The sequence below is a fragment of the Heptranchias perlo genome, chromosome 32 (assembly GCF_035084215.1).
Source record: "Heptranchias perlo isolate sHepPer1 chromosome 32, sHepPer1.hap1, whole genome shotgun sequence".
Taxonomy (NCBI): Eukaryota; Metazoa; Chordata; class Chondrichthyes; order Hexanchiformes; family Hexanchidae; genus Heptranchias; species Heptranchias perlo.
In genome coordinates this window covers 9,508,053-9,523,652 of record NC_090356.1, presented here as the reverse complement: position 1 = coordinate 9,523,652, position 15,600 = coordinate 9,508,053, and the positions used below count along the sequence as shown (strand labels likewise).

At 44.7% G+C, this 15,600-nt stretch overlaps 1 protein-coding gene across 3 annotated transcripts in view; it reads left to right on the top strand.

Annotated features, from left to right (window-relative positions):
* Positions 1-15,600, top strand: part of klhl17 (kelch-like family member 17) — a 64,876-nt gene that overhangs the window by 44,649 nt on the left and 4,627 nt on the right. For all 3 annotated transcript variants that reach the window (XM_067970312.1, XM_067970313.1, XM_067970311.1), the window contains 3 exons: positions 335-423; positions 2,994-3,067; positions 7,956-8,137. In XM_067970312.1, the coding sequence (XP_067826413.1) occupies positions 335-423; positions 2,994-3,067; positions 7,956-8,137 (345 nt within the window). The remainder of the gene's footprint in view (positions 1-334; positions 424-2,993; positions 3,068-7,955; positions 8,138-15,600) is intronic.

Below are 15,600 nucleotides of genomic sequence, written 5' to 3'. Positions count from 1 at the left end.
GCTGATAGTCACTGTCTAGTCTTACAAGTGAAGAATGGCCACTTGCGGGGTGAGGTACCAGAGGACTGTCAGCAGGGACCTAGAACCTTCAGAGGAGAAATTGGAGAGAAAAAATGTTTTATTAAAAAAAGGCAATATAGAAATCTCAAAACTGTTTTTCTCACAGGGATAAGTCTGATCTTGTCAGTCCAAACAAGAAATTCCAGTCCTATTTACAAATCATCCTTCAACATGTGAAGCCCAATTGTATCTTTACACCCCCTGAAGCGACTGACAATGGGTAATTCAGACACTTGCCTCTAACACACGCCTCCTTCTGCTTTTATATTCACAGCGCAGAGAGATTCGATCCCCTCACTGGAACATGGTCGTCAGTTGCTGCCATGAGCACAAGGAGACGTTACGTCCGCATTGCAACATTAGGTGGGATTTTTCTCCCTCAATTTCTGGCAGAGGTCAATCGACTAATACCAACAAGAACCGAAAGGAGATCTAGAGAGTGCAAATGCTGAATCGGATACTGGGAAACTCATTTTGCATGCAGCTCTTAAATTCTGACAATGAAAGATTTTGGCGCTAACTTGCTTCTCAAGCTGTTGGCGACCATTGGTCCCTTGGGTACGCGGGAACCATCTGCCTGCGTTCACTGGGTTCTACGTTTGTCGAAATATCAACTGAGCCTTTGTTGCCTCAGTGGATCAATGTGCAGCGAGGTGTGCTACAGATGAGAAGGTCCTAAATTTGGCCCCCTCCCAGTGCCAACTTCGCTGACCTTATCCGAGGTGGCATAGGGAGAGCTACAGTGGAGGGGGGGGGGATTCGCACTCAGGGACCAGTGTGGAAAGTACTGGTGTGTGGAAGAAAGGATTGGAATTTGGCTACGATGCCCTCCACAGTTGAATAGCCTGCCAACGTTTACTGTCAAGGCTCATGTGTATGTAAATAAGTAAACAAATTTGCACCTGGGCATGGTACCAAAAGACTGCTGGTACCTATTTCACCTGGCACCTGCCTGTATCCTAGCATGCAGCCAGATTATGAAGTTATCACCGTGAAATCAAACCCCTAGCCCCTATTTTAACTTGCCCGGTAGGATTGGGGTGGGTTCAGGTTGGGCACCTGTTTTACACCCCGTCCAATTTTACTCTCCACTGAAGTCAACGAGCGGGGTGTAACCTGGCGTCTGACCCGCACTCGCCCCGTTCCTGCCGGGCAGGTTAAGTTAAAATCGGGGCTTATATTTCGGTGTTAATGTAACGTAGAGTTGGTCAGGATAGTTTTATCCTTTTTGTCTTCCCCCTGCCCTGTTTCCTCCCTCTCATCTACTGAAGGCACTGACCCCCGCTGCAGTTCGGCTGCATGGGCACTGACTACCCTCTGGAATACTGTCCAGGGGGCCCTCTTCAGCTCTGAGCCTCGACAGGAGAGGCGATTTTGTAGGACTGCGTAGAGCCTTGCCCACAAACGGCGTGTGTCGGAAAGAGTGTTGGCGCACTATTTGACCGCTGGGGGCATCACAGCCAAGTCTGTTCTCTCCTCACATTTGCACACACGACTTTTCCAATAGGTGTCATCGGGCAATAGTCAGGCATTTCTCTTGCCTAGTTCAGGGGTGCTGAGAACAATTTTAGCGCCAACACTGATGCCTCAGCCTGGATGAACTAACTCAGTATTAACTGAGGATAGGACCTTCCTACTTTGCGTGGCTCAGTTTCAGACTGCCCTCTCCACGTTTCCCCAGCTGCTCTGCTCCCAACTACAAGCTTCCATTCTCTTTCTTTCTTTTTCTTTCTCTCTTTCTTTCTCTCTTTCTTTCTCTCTCTCCCCCACTACAGATTGAGAGACACACTGAGGCCGATTGTCCTGTGGTCCTGCTCTGCAGAAGAAGCATGGTATGGCCAGGCAAGACTTCTACCTGTCCGTTGCATGTGCCTTTGACTCTGGCCCACTTCCCAGAGGTGCATCAGTACATCCTGGGTTGTTGGCAGGACTGTGCTTGCACTGACAGCAATGCAAGTCAGAGTCTGCAGCAACTTGTTTGGCCTTAGTTTATGGGATTAGTCAGGCTGGTTGGGGAGGTGCTTAGTGATCATACTGATTAGAGTTGCTGCCCTTAGAATCACAGAATCTTACAGCACAGAAGGAGGCCATTCGGCCCATTGTTCCTGTGCCGGCTCTTTGAAACAGCTATGCAATTAGTCCCACTCCCCTTCTCTTTCTCCATAGCCCTGCAAATTTTTCCTTTTCAAGTATTTATCCAATTCCCTTTTGAAAGTTACTATTGAATCTGCTTCCACCACCCTTTCAGGCAGTGCATTCCAGATCGTAACAACTCGCTGTGTAAAAAAAAATTCTCCTCATCTCCCTTCTGCTTCTTATACCAATTATTTTAAATCTGTATCCTCTGGTTACCGACCCTCCTGCCAGTGGAAACAGTTTCTTCTTATTTACGCTGTCTAAACTTCTTATAATTTTGAGCACCTCTGCTTTAACCACCTCTGCTCTAAGGAGAACAATCCCAGCTTCTCTAGTCTCTGCACATAACTGAAGTCCCTCATCCCTGGTGTTATTCTGGCAAATCTCCTCTGCACCCTCTACAAGGCCTTGACATCTTTCCTAAAGCGTGGTGCCCAGAATTGGACACACTACTCCAGCTGAGACCTAATCTGTGATTTATAACGGTTTAGCATAACTTCCTTGATTTTGTACTCTACGCCTCTATTTATAAAGCCAATGACCCCATGTATTTTTAACAGCTTTATTAACTTGTCTTGCCACCTTCAAAGATTGGTGTATGTGAACCCTCAGGTCTTCTGTTCCTGCGGCCCCTTTAATATTGTACCATTTCGTTTATATCGCCTCTCCTCATTCTTCCTCCCAAATGCATCACTTCTTTGAGATACTCTATTAGTATATTAGCTTTCTATCAGTTGATACAATTTGAGTCCCTGTTAGTAGATTCACACTGTGTTTTAACGATGCTGTCTTTTCAGATGGAAATCTCTACGCTGTTGGTGGATACGACAGCTCCTCACATTTAGCAACGGTAGAAAAATACGATCCTCAGGTAACTAAACACACGAATGTAGCCACTGTTTGTCCGGCCCCACTCTGTGCTAGGGCCGGGAAGTGGCTTTGTTCAGGGTCAAATGAAGTCCGCTTTTATAACTTTGTCGTTTGTGGCATCCCTGGAAGTTCACCCACTTGTCATTCCGTCCGCGTCGTGCCATTTCTGGTCCTCAATCCCAACGTGTTCTAGACTGGGAACGTTATCAATTAAAATCCTCATGGTTGGAGGTTGGAGGTAACAGGGAGAGATGAGTGGAGGTGGGGGATCAGTAGATTCAACGGGTTTGCAAAAATTTCAGAAGATAAGAAAAAAAGGAGGCTGATTTTCCTGGTCTGAGTCTGGGCTGGAGCAACGCACCCAAAATACAGTCCACCTGTCCAGGCCCGAGTGTGCCAGAATTTCCTGTCCCTGGCCATTCTCATGGCCCACTTGGCACCCTGGCATAGGCTCACCACATGGCAGGGCACACCAGCGACCGAGAACTAAAAGTGCAGTTAGAAGTGAGTTGCCTGGCCTTGAGGCCTGGATATGGGCCCACAGGCCATAGTTTGCATGCCCCTGTGTTGTTAGACACAAGTATTATTATTACTTCATTCACTGGCTGCTGCAGGGAGTAACTCTATTACTATAGTTGTTCCAAAAAGTTCAAGTGTTAAATTCACAAAGTCTCCTGTTTAAATGTGCGAATTTACGTGTTTTCACAGATGGCATATTTTAGAAATAAAATTTAATCTTGGCTTTAGATGCTTTGCCTGAGCTACAAAGTATGACAATGAGGGAGCTGCAATTTGTAATATTATACACCAGCAGATGTCACACTTGACTTAAGCATTCACTGGTAATGAGTAACACAATAGGATGTAATGAGATTATTTCACATTGGGTTTATGCGCACAGTGACACAATTGCAGGGTGGCACAGTGTGCACTGGCACTCTACTGTGATACGTTAGCGCAGTGGCTTTCAAACTTTTCAGTGTGGGTGACCCGCTAGAAATATTGACCCGCTCCTGAGGACCCCCAGTCTTAATTTCCAAAGGAGTGCCAGTTACCTAAAGGAGAACAGCATTATAATCAGAGAAAGTGGGTTTTTAATTGCCAGGGGGCGAGAATGCTCCGATGCCCGGGATATGTTTTGTGGGTATCCCTGCTCCGTTGTGCCCTGATGGCTTTTGATCAAGAAAATGACGTAGGAAGCTGTGAACGCGCTCTCCCACTTCCTGCCTCCAATGGGCCCGCATCTACTGCAGGCACAAGCCAAACTCCGCACCCCTCACACCCTTTAGAAAATCATGCGTGAGTTAAATCATGCGTGTGGTTTAAACCATGCATGTGTTAAACCATGCATGTGGTTAAAGGATCGAAGATCTGCAGTACCCTAAATGCTGCAGACTTTATATAGATGAATGATCGCTGCATGGACAAGTGTGTGTCATTGACTGAGACCTGATGCGCCAGGATTCTGCCCCTTTCTCCTGACCTTTGCACCCAGGGACAAGGGTCAGGAAAACTAGCGAAAAGGGGAGAGATACAAAAGGGTCCAGAGGGGCAATTTTTTCACTCAAAGGGTGGTGAGTGTCTGGAACGAGCTGCCAGAGGTAGTAGTAGAGGCGGGTACAATTTTGTCTTTTAAAAAGCATTTGGACAGTTACATGGGTAAGATGGGTATAGAGGGATATGGGCCAAGTGCAGGCAATTGGGACTAGCTTAGTGGTATAAACTGGGCGACATGGACATGTTGGGCCGAAGGGCCTGTTTCCATGTTGTAAACTTCTATGACTCTATGACTTGACAGAATCTGCATTTATACAACACCTTTTAGGATGCCCCATAGCGCTTTACAGCCGACGAAGTGTAGCCACTGTTGTAATGTAGGATTCATATGCCCTTATATGCAGAGTGTCTTCCAAACTTCCATTATCTAACCCAGCTCTGTGACAACCTTGCTGTTTACAATCTCTGCTAATGTTCTGTAAAAGGCCTGCAAACATTTCTTGCCAGTCTGGCTGTGTCCCAACACCAAACTTTATACATCAATATTACGCATGTATATGAGAAGCTTTAAACTTGGACTCTGTGGATGATTTAATTTACAGCTACAGGAAGAGGGTACATTATGTCCCTGATTATACATCGGGTAATAAGAGTTTCTTACACTGCAGCCTTTCAATCAAATGGTTCTGATGAGCACACCAGACCTGGTATAAATGAAGGCTTTAAATTCACTGCAGATGTTTGATGATCGTTAAATAATGCTCCTTAGTTTATTTTAGAGATTAGTTTACTTTTTATGAAACATAAATTTGAATTCTCTTACTGTACTATAGTGGTTGCATTAAGCATCTAAATTTACAGATGACTCCATAGTAGCAAAAGACATTTCATGGAGAGGCCCATCATACGAAGAAACCTACAATTACTTGGCCATTGACCACTGAATAAGACATGTCATTTAATATTGGGGGTGGGAACAAATGTGTAACAGTGCTAAGAGTAGCAACCAAAATCATACAACGAGGGGCATGCTGTTAAATATAATAGATGAGAAAGAGTTTAGAGTCTGCTACTGGGCAAAACATCGACACTGATGGCAACCATTGCTGAAATAGAATTTGAGGCTATATAAGGGGTAATTTCATGAACCAGCATCCAGTGGGGAGCTGTGCCCGCAGGTTGTGGGTTGGCAGTGGGACTGCAATATGATAGGCTCAATCCTCTGACTCGCTCTGTCTGTGGACACAGACAGATTGCGGAGCGCCAGATTACAGACGTATCCCTATAAAGGGAACTATGGAATTCAATTCCAAAATAATGATAGGGACAGACCAAGTATCAGGCTGGCTGTTAGTAGCACTAGTTCCTGGGTCAGAAGATTGTGGGTTTCAGCTCTATACCGTTCCCACCACTTATAGTGGGCACATTGGTGCTAATGCGATTTGCCTGCTACACGCCCTCCATCTGCAATGCTCATGATGTTCAGAAGAAAGATCTGAAACATCAATGAAATAGACTTAATGCTAACATGTCAACAGCAGTGAATTTATAAAAATCCATAGATCAAGATTCAGCTATTCCTTTGTAGAAGTACACATTGATTTTGGATATTTTAGAATATTCCTCAGGTAGGTGTAGGCAGAAAGCTGATAAGTGAAGTATACCGTGGTGTAAGGATAGGCAGTCGTACTGCAGCGGAGATGAAAGATTATCGCCCAGATACTTTGTACTTTGGACCTTGGCGAGGTGGTGCTTACTTTGTTATTACAGTCAGTGGTGAGTAGTGCAAGCTGTAACCTGACACCAGTTAGAGTTGATTAAGTATATAGAGTGATCACACCTTAACGAGGTGCGGACAATAAGTAAACACCTACTTCTGCCCAAAATATCCGGCGCTCTTAACTCATTATAAGTGGATCCTTTGGAAATTTGCCCGATTTAAACGATTGCCCAGTTTAAACGATTGCCCCCATTTAAACGTGGACCATTTAAGTGTTGAGGACTGTACTAGGGTTTGAGCGGTACTGAGAGAGTGCAGTATTGTTTGACATGACGTTCTTCAAATGAGACTGTTATGTTTCTGGGGTTATTTTACACTTTTTTTTAAACTGTAGATATTTTTGGCATCTGTTTCACATTACTCTTGTAGGTGGCCCCTAGTTCCCTTTGTCCCAGAGAGAGTGTTTTCACTTCTCCAAGTATCTAGATCAATTTGTAGCATTTGCAAGAAAGGAACAGAGAACCCCCTTCAATTTATTTTGGCTAAACTGGTAGCATAAGGTGCACCCTTAATCAACAATCAGCTGTAAAGCAAGTCCAAAGGAACCAAATATGTTTTGGCCAGAACAAAGGTTGCTTCAATCCTGTGCGTGTGTGTGCATGCGTGCCCGTATTTGCGTGCGTGTGTGCGTGTGCGTGTGTGCGTGTGCGTGTGTGCGTGTGCGTGTGTGTGTGTGTGTATTTTCAGACCAAGTATAACCAAGTAGTTGTGCATATGTCAGTGGTGGCGTCTCAGCTGTTCTGAGGATTGATATGTGTAGTTCCACCCCATGACAATCGGCTTACTGAAGGAGATGGATTGTACAGGGACTTTTTTTTCATGTTTGACACTCCAGAGGTGGATTGGATCTGCTCCCTTTTAGCTGTAATTTGTACTTTATCAGCTGTGCAGTGCTCAGGTCAGACTCCTTGACCACTGTGTCCATTTCTGGTCACTGAAACATAGGGGAGATATTCAAACCCTGGAGGCATTGCACAGAAGAACCATGAGACTGATCCCTAATGCCAGAGTAAGGACTGGAGAAGCTAGGACTTTGGAACGTGGATGGGGGCAACTCAGGGGAACCTCATAAAGGTATTTAAAATAGAAACGGTAAATCCAGAACACTGGGAGCAATTTTAACCTAACCCGCCTGTTGGGAAACTGACTGGATCGGGTGCAACACTGGTTTTACTGAAGTCAACGGAGAACAAAATCGGGCGAGGTGTAAAACGGGCATTCCACCCGATCCCATGGGTTTCCCGCCCGGAGAGTTAGGTTAATATTACCACCCGACTGTTTCAAGTTGAACTATGCCAGACACAAATTCAAACCAGCAAAAGGCAAATATTTTGACTGATATCAAGAAGATCTTCACAAAGAAAGATCAACACCTGGAATGGTCTGCTGGGTAGAGTAGTGGAAGTGAAATCCTTGGAATCACTTAGGAAGCGGTGTGATGGAGGGGAACAGTAGGGTCTGTCTGGTGGACCTGCTAAGAGGAGCCGAGTGTCTTCCTCGTCTATCCATCTTGAGTACTCCCTGCTCTCCCGTGCCATTTCACAGTTACCTTCCCTGAAAGTTGTCTTCTGCATCACTCACAGCACAAATTGTTCATGGTTTCCTTGTGCAGACCAATACATGGAGCACTATCGCCAACATGCTGAGCCGACGGAGCAGTGCTGGCGTCGCGGTGCTAGAAGGGATGCTGTACGTCGCTGGTGGGAACGATGGGACCAGCTGCCTTAACTCAGTGGAAAGATATAATCCAAAAACAAACACGTGGGAGAGTGTGGCACCCATGAACATCCGAAGGTATGTGTCTCTGCGCCTCCTTAGTTTAAAATTCATTAACTTTGACTCTTAGGTCCAGGGGACAGCTGTCTCCCTGGGCAGATAACTTTACAAGTTTTCAGCTCACATACTAGGGAGGAAGTGATGCTTCAGTTGGTACGGAGCCTTGGTCAGACCCCATTTGGAGTTTTGTGTTCAGTTCTGGGCACCGCGCCTCACGAGGGATATATTGGCTTTGGAGGGGGTGCAGCGCAGATTCGCCAGAATGATACCGGGGCTTAGAGGGTTAAATTCTGAGGACAGGTTGCATAGACTAGGCTTGTATTCCCTCGAGTATAGAAGATTAAGGAGTGATCTGATCGAGGTGATAGGGTAGACACTGAGAAACTATTTCCTCTAGAGCTAGGCCATTCAGGAGCGAAATCAGGAAACTCTTTTTCATACAAAGGGTAGTAGAAATCTGAACTCTCCCCAAAGGGCTGTAGATGCTGGGATAATTGGAGCTTTCAAGACTGAGATGGATAGATTTTTGTTAAGTAAGCGTATCGAGATATGGAGCAACGACGGGTAAGTGGAGTTGAGGTGCAGATCAGCCATGATCTAATTGAATGGTAGGGCAGGCTCGAGGGGCTGAATGGCCTACTCCTTTTCCTAATGTTCCTATGACACTGAAGCAAACACTAATATTGCAATAATAAACTACTGAAATGTAAAGATTAGCTCTTTTACTGTTATATTAAGGCTATCGAATGGGAGTATCCAACCCTTTGTCTTCAAGGACCATTTAGGTGCAAACTGTGGGGCTACATGTGAAGTTTAAATCCCTGCTCCCATCAATCTGCACATATCTCAAGTCTCTGCTATTAACAGATCCTGGTGTTTTTGATTTTAAGATTGATCCACCAATAAGGCAACAACACCAAGAACAGCCTTTTCCAAAATTTGAGGCCCACAAAATTCAAACAGATAACTCCATTAACTAATCTTCAAGGACTGGAAATGACCCTTGGGTCATGGTTTGGACAACTCTGCTATAGAATTAAATATACACTTAAAACAAAATTAGCAGATCAGCAGCATAAGCACAGGAAGTCAACACACGGACATCGGTCTCCAGAGATCACAACTCCAGATGCACTAAAGCAAAAGCACCTTAAAAGGGGGAACTTTAGTGCAGGGATGAGTGCTGCAAATACCAAGTCGCAGCTAAGATGTCTTTAAATCAATTTCAACTAAGAATTCCCTCTAGTCGCTTTATTTAGCAGCAGCATCATTGTGTTTGTGACAGTTTACTCTTTTCAGTATTTCTAGGAGAATTATAAATGCATTTGAAAAGATCGACCTGATGATTCCCTAGAAACAATGACCAGAATAAATCTTCCTGGAGTATTTACAGTGTCACTAACACACAGTGACCATTTAATGCCAACTGCACGGACTGCTGAGTAAAATGCTTACAGATCATTTGTGGCTGTCTCATTTTGCTTTGGCAAAAGAATCTGGTGAAAGAGTAACCCCCAATATGTATATACTGCAGTACGGGATCAGATGGATCTTAGCATACGGTATGAAACGAATCATTTATAAACTCATAGACATAGTGCAGGGATTCTGTTCTCCAGCAATATCAGCACGCGAGGGAGAAGGAAACGTTACATCATGTGAGTATAGAAAGCATACAGAAGTTTTAGACACTTCACTGTTTAGTGTTTCACCTGTCATGTTTATTTGATTTTAAAAAAAATAATAAGAGCCTTTTACTGACACTGTGTGAATAATGGTGCCCAAATTTTAACCCGTTCGTACCCTTATATTCCTACAGTGTAAAGTTAAGGCCAAGGACTGTTTTTAAAAATGAGCAATCTGTGTAAAAATCCCACTTAGCTGCACACAACGATTTTAAATTCACAGAAGGCAGATTAAAGATAGAGTGAGGACTGAGAAATCAGACTCTTCCCAATCCACAGACTGATTTCTCATCACTCAAAGAACGAGTAGGAATGTTTTCACAAGTAGGTCATTCTTTACAAACATCTGTTTCAAGTTCCTAAGACTCATGTTAGGTTTAGTACTTATGAGGGGGTCATTTAATGAACGTGTAATTCCGATGGAGGGGCTTCACCTGCCAGCAACGTGTGTGGGAAAGTCGGCCTCACGCTGCCCTCGATTTTCCGACCGTGCGAACTTGTAAAACGACTCCCTGATGGTTGAAATATGTCACATTCAGGTGAATCTCCTGTGCCAGTGGTCATACTATGGCAGTGCCAGTGGTACTGGTGTCTCCTCACACACCATATCCCAACATGGGCGGCATGCATTGCCATTTAACATATAATAAATGGTCAATTATTTAATATTGCAGAATCTCCTCTCTCTGTGTCACCTCAAGCGCATTCGATAGGGTGAAACAGTAGAAACATTCATGGTTATTCATTGAGTCCTCTGTCACAATAAAATCACCCAGGCAGCACCAAGAATATACGCCAGACTGCAGTATATACTCGGTGCTGCCAGGTGATATTTGTAACAAGTGATTCATTGAATAACCATGAATGTCTCTACATGTAGGAACAAAAAGAAACACTACAAATCTGAAATGGAAACAGAAACACGCAGCAGGTCCATCACAAGAAGAAAAAAGGTTAAGGATTCGGACAGAGACCCTTCATCAGATGGGGTACACGCAAAGCATAACTCTGTCCTTTCCCTTTTCAGATGCTGACAGACCTGCTGTGTATTTCCACCGTTTCCTGTTCTTATATCAAGCGTGTACCCCTTTTAAAAACAGGAAATGCTGGAAACACTCAGCAGGTCAGTCAGAACGGGCCAACGTTTCAGGTGTGGACCTTTCACGAAATTCCAATGTCACACGTATGCCCCAGGACGGCACACTGGGCAGTGGATCGACAGCACGCCTCAAGCATTTGCCATTATAGGTGTCAGCTATGGCTCAGTGGGTAACACTCTCGCCTCTGAGACAGAAGGTTGTGGGTTCAAGTCCCTCTCCAGAGACTTGAGCACAAAATCTAGGCTGACACTCCAGTGCGGTACTGAGGGCGTGCTACACTGTTTGGAAGTGCCGTCTTTCAGATGAGATGTTAAACTGAGGCCCGACTTGCCCTTTCAGGTGGACATAAAAGATCTCGTGGCATTATTCGAAGAAGAGCAGGGGAGTTCTCCTCGGTGTCCTCAACCAACATCACTAAAACAGATTATCACATTGCTGTTTGTGGGATATTGCTGTGCGCAAATTGGCTGCCGCGTTTCCTACATTACAACAGTGACTGCACCTCAAAAAAGTCTTCACTGGCTGTAAAGCACTTTGGGACATCCTGAGGGTGTGAAATGCACTACATAAATGCAGGTCTTTCATTGTCAACAGCAAATAACACTGCAGATATCTGCAACAGAGAGCAGTCCCTCTCAACTGTACAAGGCATCAACAACCAGAATGCTTTGCGCGGGTGGCATTGGTGACCACAGAGTAGTAGAATGTGGGTTCATGCCTGAGATTCCCCACATACCCACTTCCTTTTGAACTTTGACACCGTGGGGAAAATACCGAGCGGAAGTCTGGTATCTCCCAACAGAAAGAGAAGGCCAATCTCCCCACACTACCCCCGTTTGCACAGGTTAAAAGCTGCTGACTGCCTCCAGCCCACCCTGTAATCTGGGGAATGTGTGTGGCGTGGACAAGTAGGGGAAAACCAGATTGCCGACGGGGGAAAAGAAATGATTGAATGCTTTGCAGAGAGCAGTGCGGTGGAGGAGTGGGAATGGTAGGAATGTGGATTGGTGCCCACAGTTCCCACACAGCTCCTGATCTGACTAGGCTTGAGGGAGGTGCCAAATGTGGTTCAAACACTAGGAGAAAAAACAAAGCATATTGAAGGGCCAATCTGGCTTGTGTAACTTGCAGTGAGTTACTGTGCCTGTATGTTCCCACTTAAGAGTAAAACCAGATGCCTTTTTTTCCAGCTGCATTGTGAAGTACTGGGAGCCAATTTCCAGCATGTTCTTTTCTGTCAGGGAAGGAGAAATGTCAAGTAAATTGAGAATGCTTTGCAGTTCAGTTGACGATCAGTATGGACAATCTCCTACAATGTATTACCTTCCATTCCACTGTCATCAATCGTGCTCAAAAAAGTAGGAGGGAAAGGGTTTAAAGGCAGAGTCGAAGGAGGTGTAGCAGGTTTTGAAAACCATCATGGAGAGTGAGAGGACAGTCTGCGGGCCGCAGTTTCCCAACCTGCGCTCCCTGAGAGCAGCGCTCCTCGCCGGGAGCACCCGATTGCGCGCTCTCTTGTGAGCGGCGCTCCTCGCCGGGAGCACCCTATCACGCAATCAGTCCTCATTGCTTTTCCCACACAGGCAGGCTTTGCTCACCTGTTTAAAGAGCGCAATGTGCTACCCACATCCCATCAGTGGTGTTTTGGTGGCCTGGCCTTTGAAAGCTTCACATTACTGTGTTTCAAAATGACATGTCCTTGTAATTCCAAGAAAAGCCTCTACCACTACAACTTAAAGTGGCAGGTGGCATGGATTTGTCTTCTGCTGCATAGGGATTAATGAAGATTCAGTCATGCATAGTGTTCTTGTAGCCCAGCACTGCTCGTCATCACTATTTAATCTGGAGTTTAAACTAACTTTAACTAAGGTGCATAAATACTGAATCAATCCCCCCTTTCACATGAGGGTGGAATGTTCTGTACCGCTGTGAGTCCAGTGGTCTATGTCCCTAAGAGTCCTACGGCATCTCGGGTATCTATGGCAAACCTAACCTAATTCAATGCAAGCGAATGCAGATTCAATGGCCGGTCTGTCCAGGGTTGGGGGAGGGAGGACTGGACTATCGCTGGGAACATGGTACCTGCCTGTTAGCAGGAAATGATGTGAGGATCAGAAAAGATTTTTAAAAATCAGACAAACAACATTCAACTGTTGAGACTTGTACAGACCAACAGTGGTAAGGAAACAGAGCAAGAGCCCCAACCACCAAAATATACAGTTTATTATTCCTCTACATTGCTTCCCTTTGCAGATTACATCAAAGCATCTAGTAAAGCATGAATACCTGGAACAAGAGACTATTTGAGAGATTTCAGATAAGAAACTGGAGTCCCATATACTTAGATCATGAGGGAAGATCTAATGCCATGCTCCAAATTCTTGGATGGAAACCACACATGGCTGATTCAGTGCTTGCGATTTTGTGGCTGGGAATTGCTCTGATTGGCTCCTGCTATACTTTGTACGCTGCCTGTACTTGCAGTGTTGACTTTGCTTGCACGTGATGACTGTACCTGCGATACTGTATATACACACACAGTGAGTCTCCCAGCTATAGCATCGCAAGTACAGCCTGCAAGCCCAGTGGGGTAAATCTTGACTTTGGGTGATAGTGTAAAACAGGAGATAGCGAATTGGCAGCTATTTGAAGTCAATGAAAATAAAAATCCAGAGAGGTTTAAAACGGGCTGCCAATTCGCTGTTACCTGTTTTACACACAGTCAGAATCTACTCCTGTGAGTATCTAGACAAATGTAAACAATTTTACAACACCAAGTTATAGTCCAGCAATTTTATTTTAAATTCACAAGCTTTCGGAGATTTTCTCCTTCCTCAGGCAACATTTGCCTGAGGAAGGAGAAAATCTCCGAAAGCTTGTGAATTTAAAATAAAATTGCTGGACTATAACTTGGTGTTGTAAAATTGTTTACAATTGTCAACCCCAGTCCATCACCGGCATCTCCACATCATATCTAGACAAACACAGAACAAGTCCCACTTATACCATGAGAATGCACACCTTCACCTGCCCCCTTAACCCTCGCCAAACAAAACGGGTGGGAAATTTCACGGCTAGGGAGAAATTCTGTGGCTTCTTCTGCAGTAGCAGAATCACAGAGCATTTAAGAGTCAATTTGTTAAAGGGATTTTAATATCCAAACTCCTTCATGGGCAACCAGTCTCAATGAAGATTTAATTTAATCATATCCATCTGCTGTTTTGTTGCTACATTACACAGGTGTCTGCCTTGGTTCAGTGGTACCATGCTTATCTCTGAGTCAGAAGGTTGTGGGTTCAAGCCCCACTGCAGAGACCTGAGCACATAATCCTGACTGACGCTTCAGTGCTAACTAAGGGAACGCTGCACTGTCTTTCAGATGAGGCGTTAAACTCTCAGGTAGACATAAATGATCCCATGGCACGATTTGATTAAGAGCGGGAGTGTTCTCCCGGTGTCTTGGCCAACATTTATCCCGCAATCAACACCACTAAAACACTATTTATTTATCTCATTGCTGTTTATGGGATCTTGCTGTGCACAAATTGACTGCTGTGTTCCATATATTACAATGATTATACTTCAAAAGTACTTCATTAGCTATGAAGCGCTTTGGGACATACAAAGCTGTGAAAGGCGCTGTATATTTTACATTTGACTCCGATACCCTAGAAACACTGTTACTTGAGCTAAGATCGATGAATTACACACATGAATGATTGGCCCTAATCCTAGTTCCAGTTGTGATAGGTTGTAATTTTGTGACTGGCTGACTGTATTTAATTCTGCTCTTCGTTAGTTGGCCGTGATTTGCTAAGAAGAATTAGTGCTGCTTCAACCTAAGTGGCAGCAGCATCTTAAAGTGCTTTTACACTAGAGGGGTACAGACTATGATACACCTGTCATTGGCTATACTCCTCGAGTGTAAATGTCCCAACTCCTCGAGTGTAAATGTCCCAACTCCTTGAGTGTAAATGTCCCAACTCCTCGAGTGTAAATGACTCAACGTTCAAGGATTTGAGGACATTGTAGATCCACAAATATGTGGGTATACACGCGCCCTCAGTGACTGGCGCCCAACATTAAGCATAAGAGCACAAGAGTGGCACGTAAAGGTTAGTCTCCCTAAACATCATCTCTTAATGCAAAGAGCTGCAAAGTAAAAGCACCTTCAGGCCAATGTTAGACCAATCCCCCCAAACAGAAGCTTGGAGACTGGGAACTCAGTCCAATAGTCAAATACAATCAAGTTAACTTTGGCGGGGCAAAATTTAGGATCAGTCTCTATGGTTACAATGTTACTTAAGGAGGAATATCTCCATGGAGGGTGTATGGGGTATTCTCAACCCATTATATTTAGGTCAACACCTAGCTTTTGTAGGTATCTTGGATCATGAGACTTGAGGGGTAATTTAGTGAGGCACTGTTCCCAGTGTGGAGTCTTATTAGATGGGAGTGTGGGTCAGAGATAGGGCTATAGCACTTTAGGGACAATCCTGCGATGAACACTCCTGTCTAGTGAGGCTCAATGTTGGGAGTAAAGTTCGACAAAGTTACCCCATTGATCTCGTTGTCTTTGGGCCCTCCAAACATCGGTAAGGGCAGCAGTCTCTCCTCTGTCTTGTGCTAATTGTGCTTGCGAACAACAGCATAAGTGGAGGAAGCTTCTTCTTCGGAAGATGAGAATTAGAAGTGA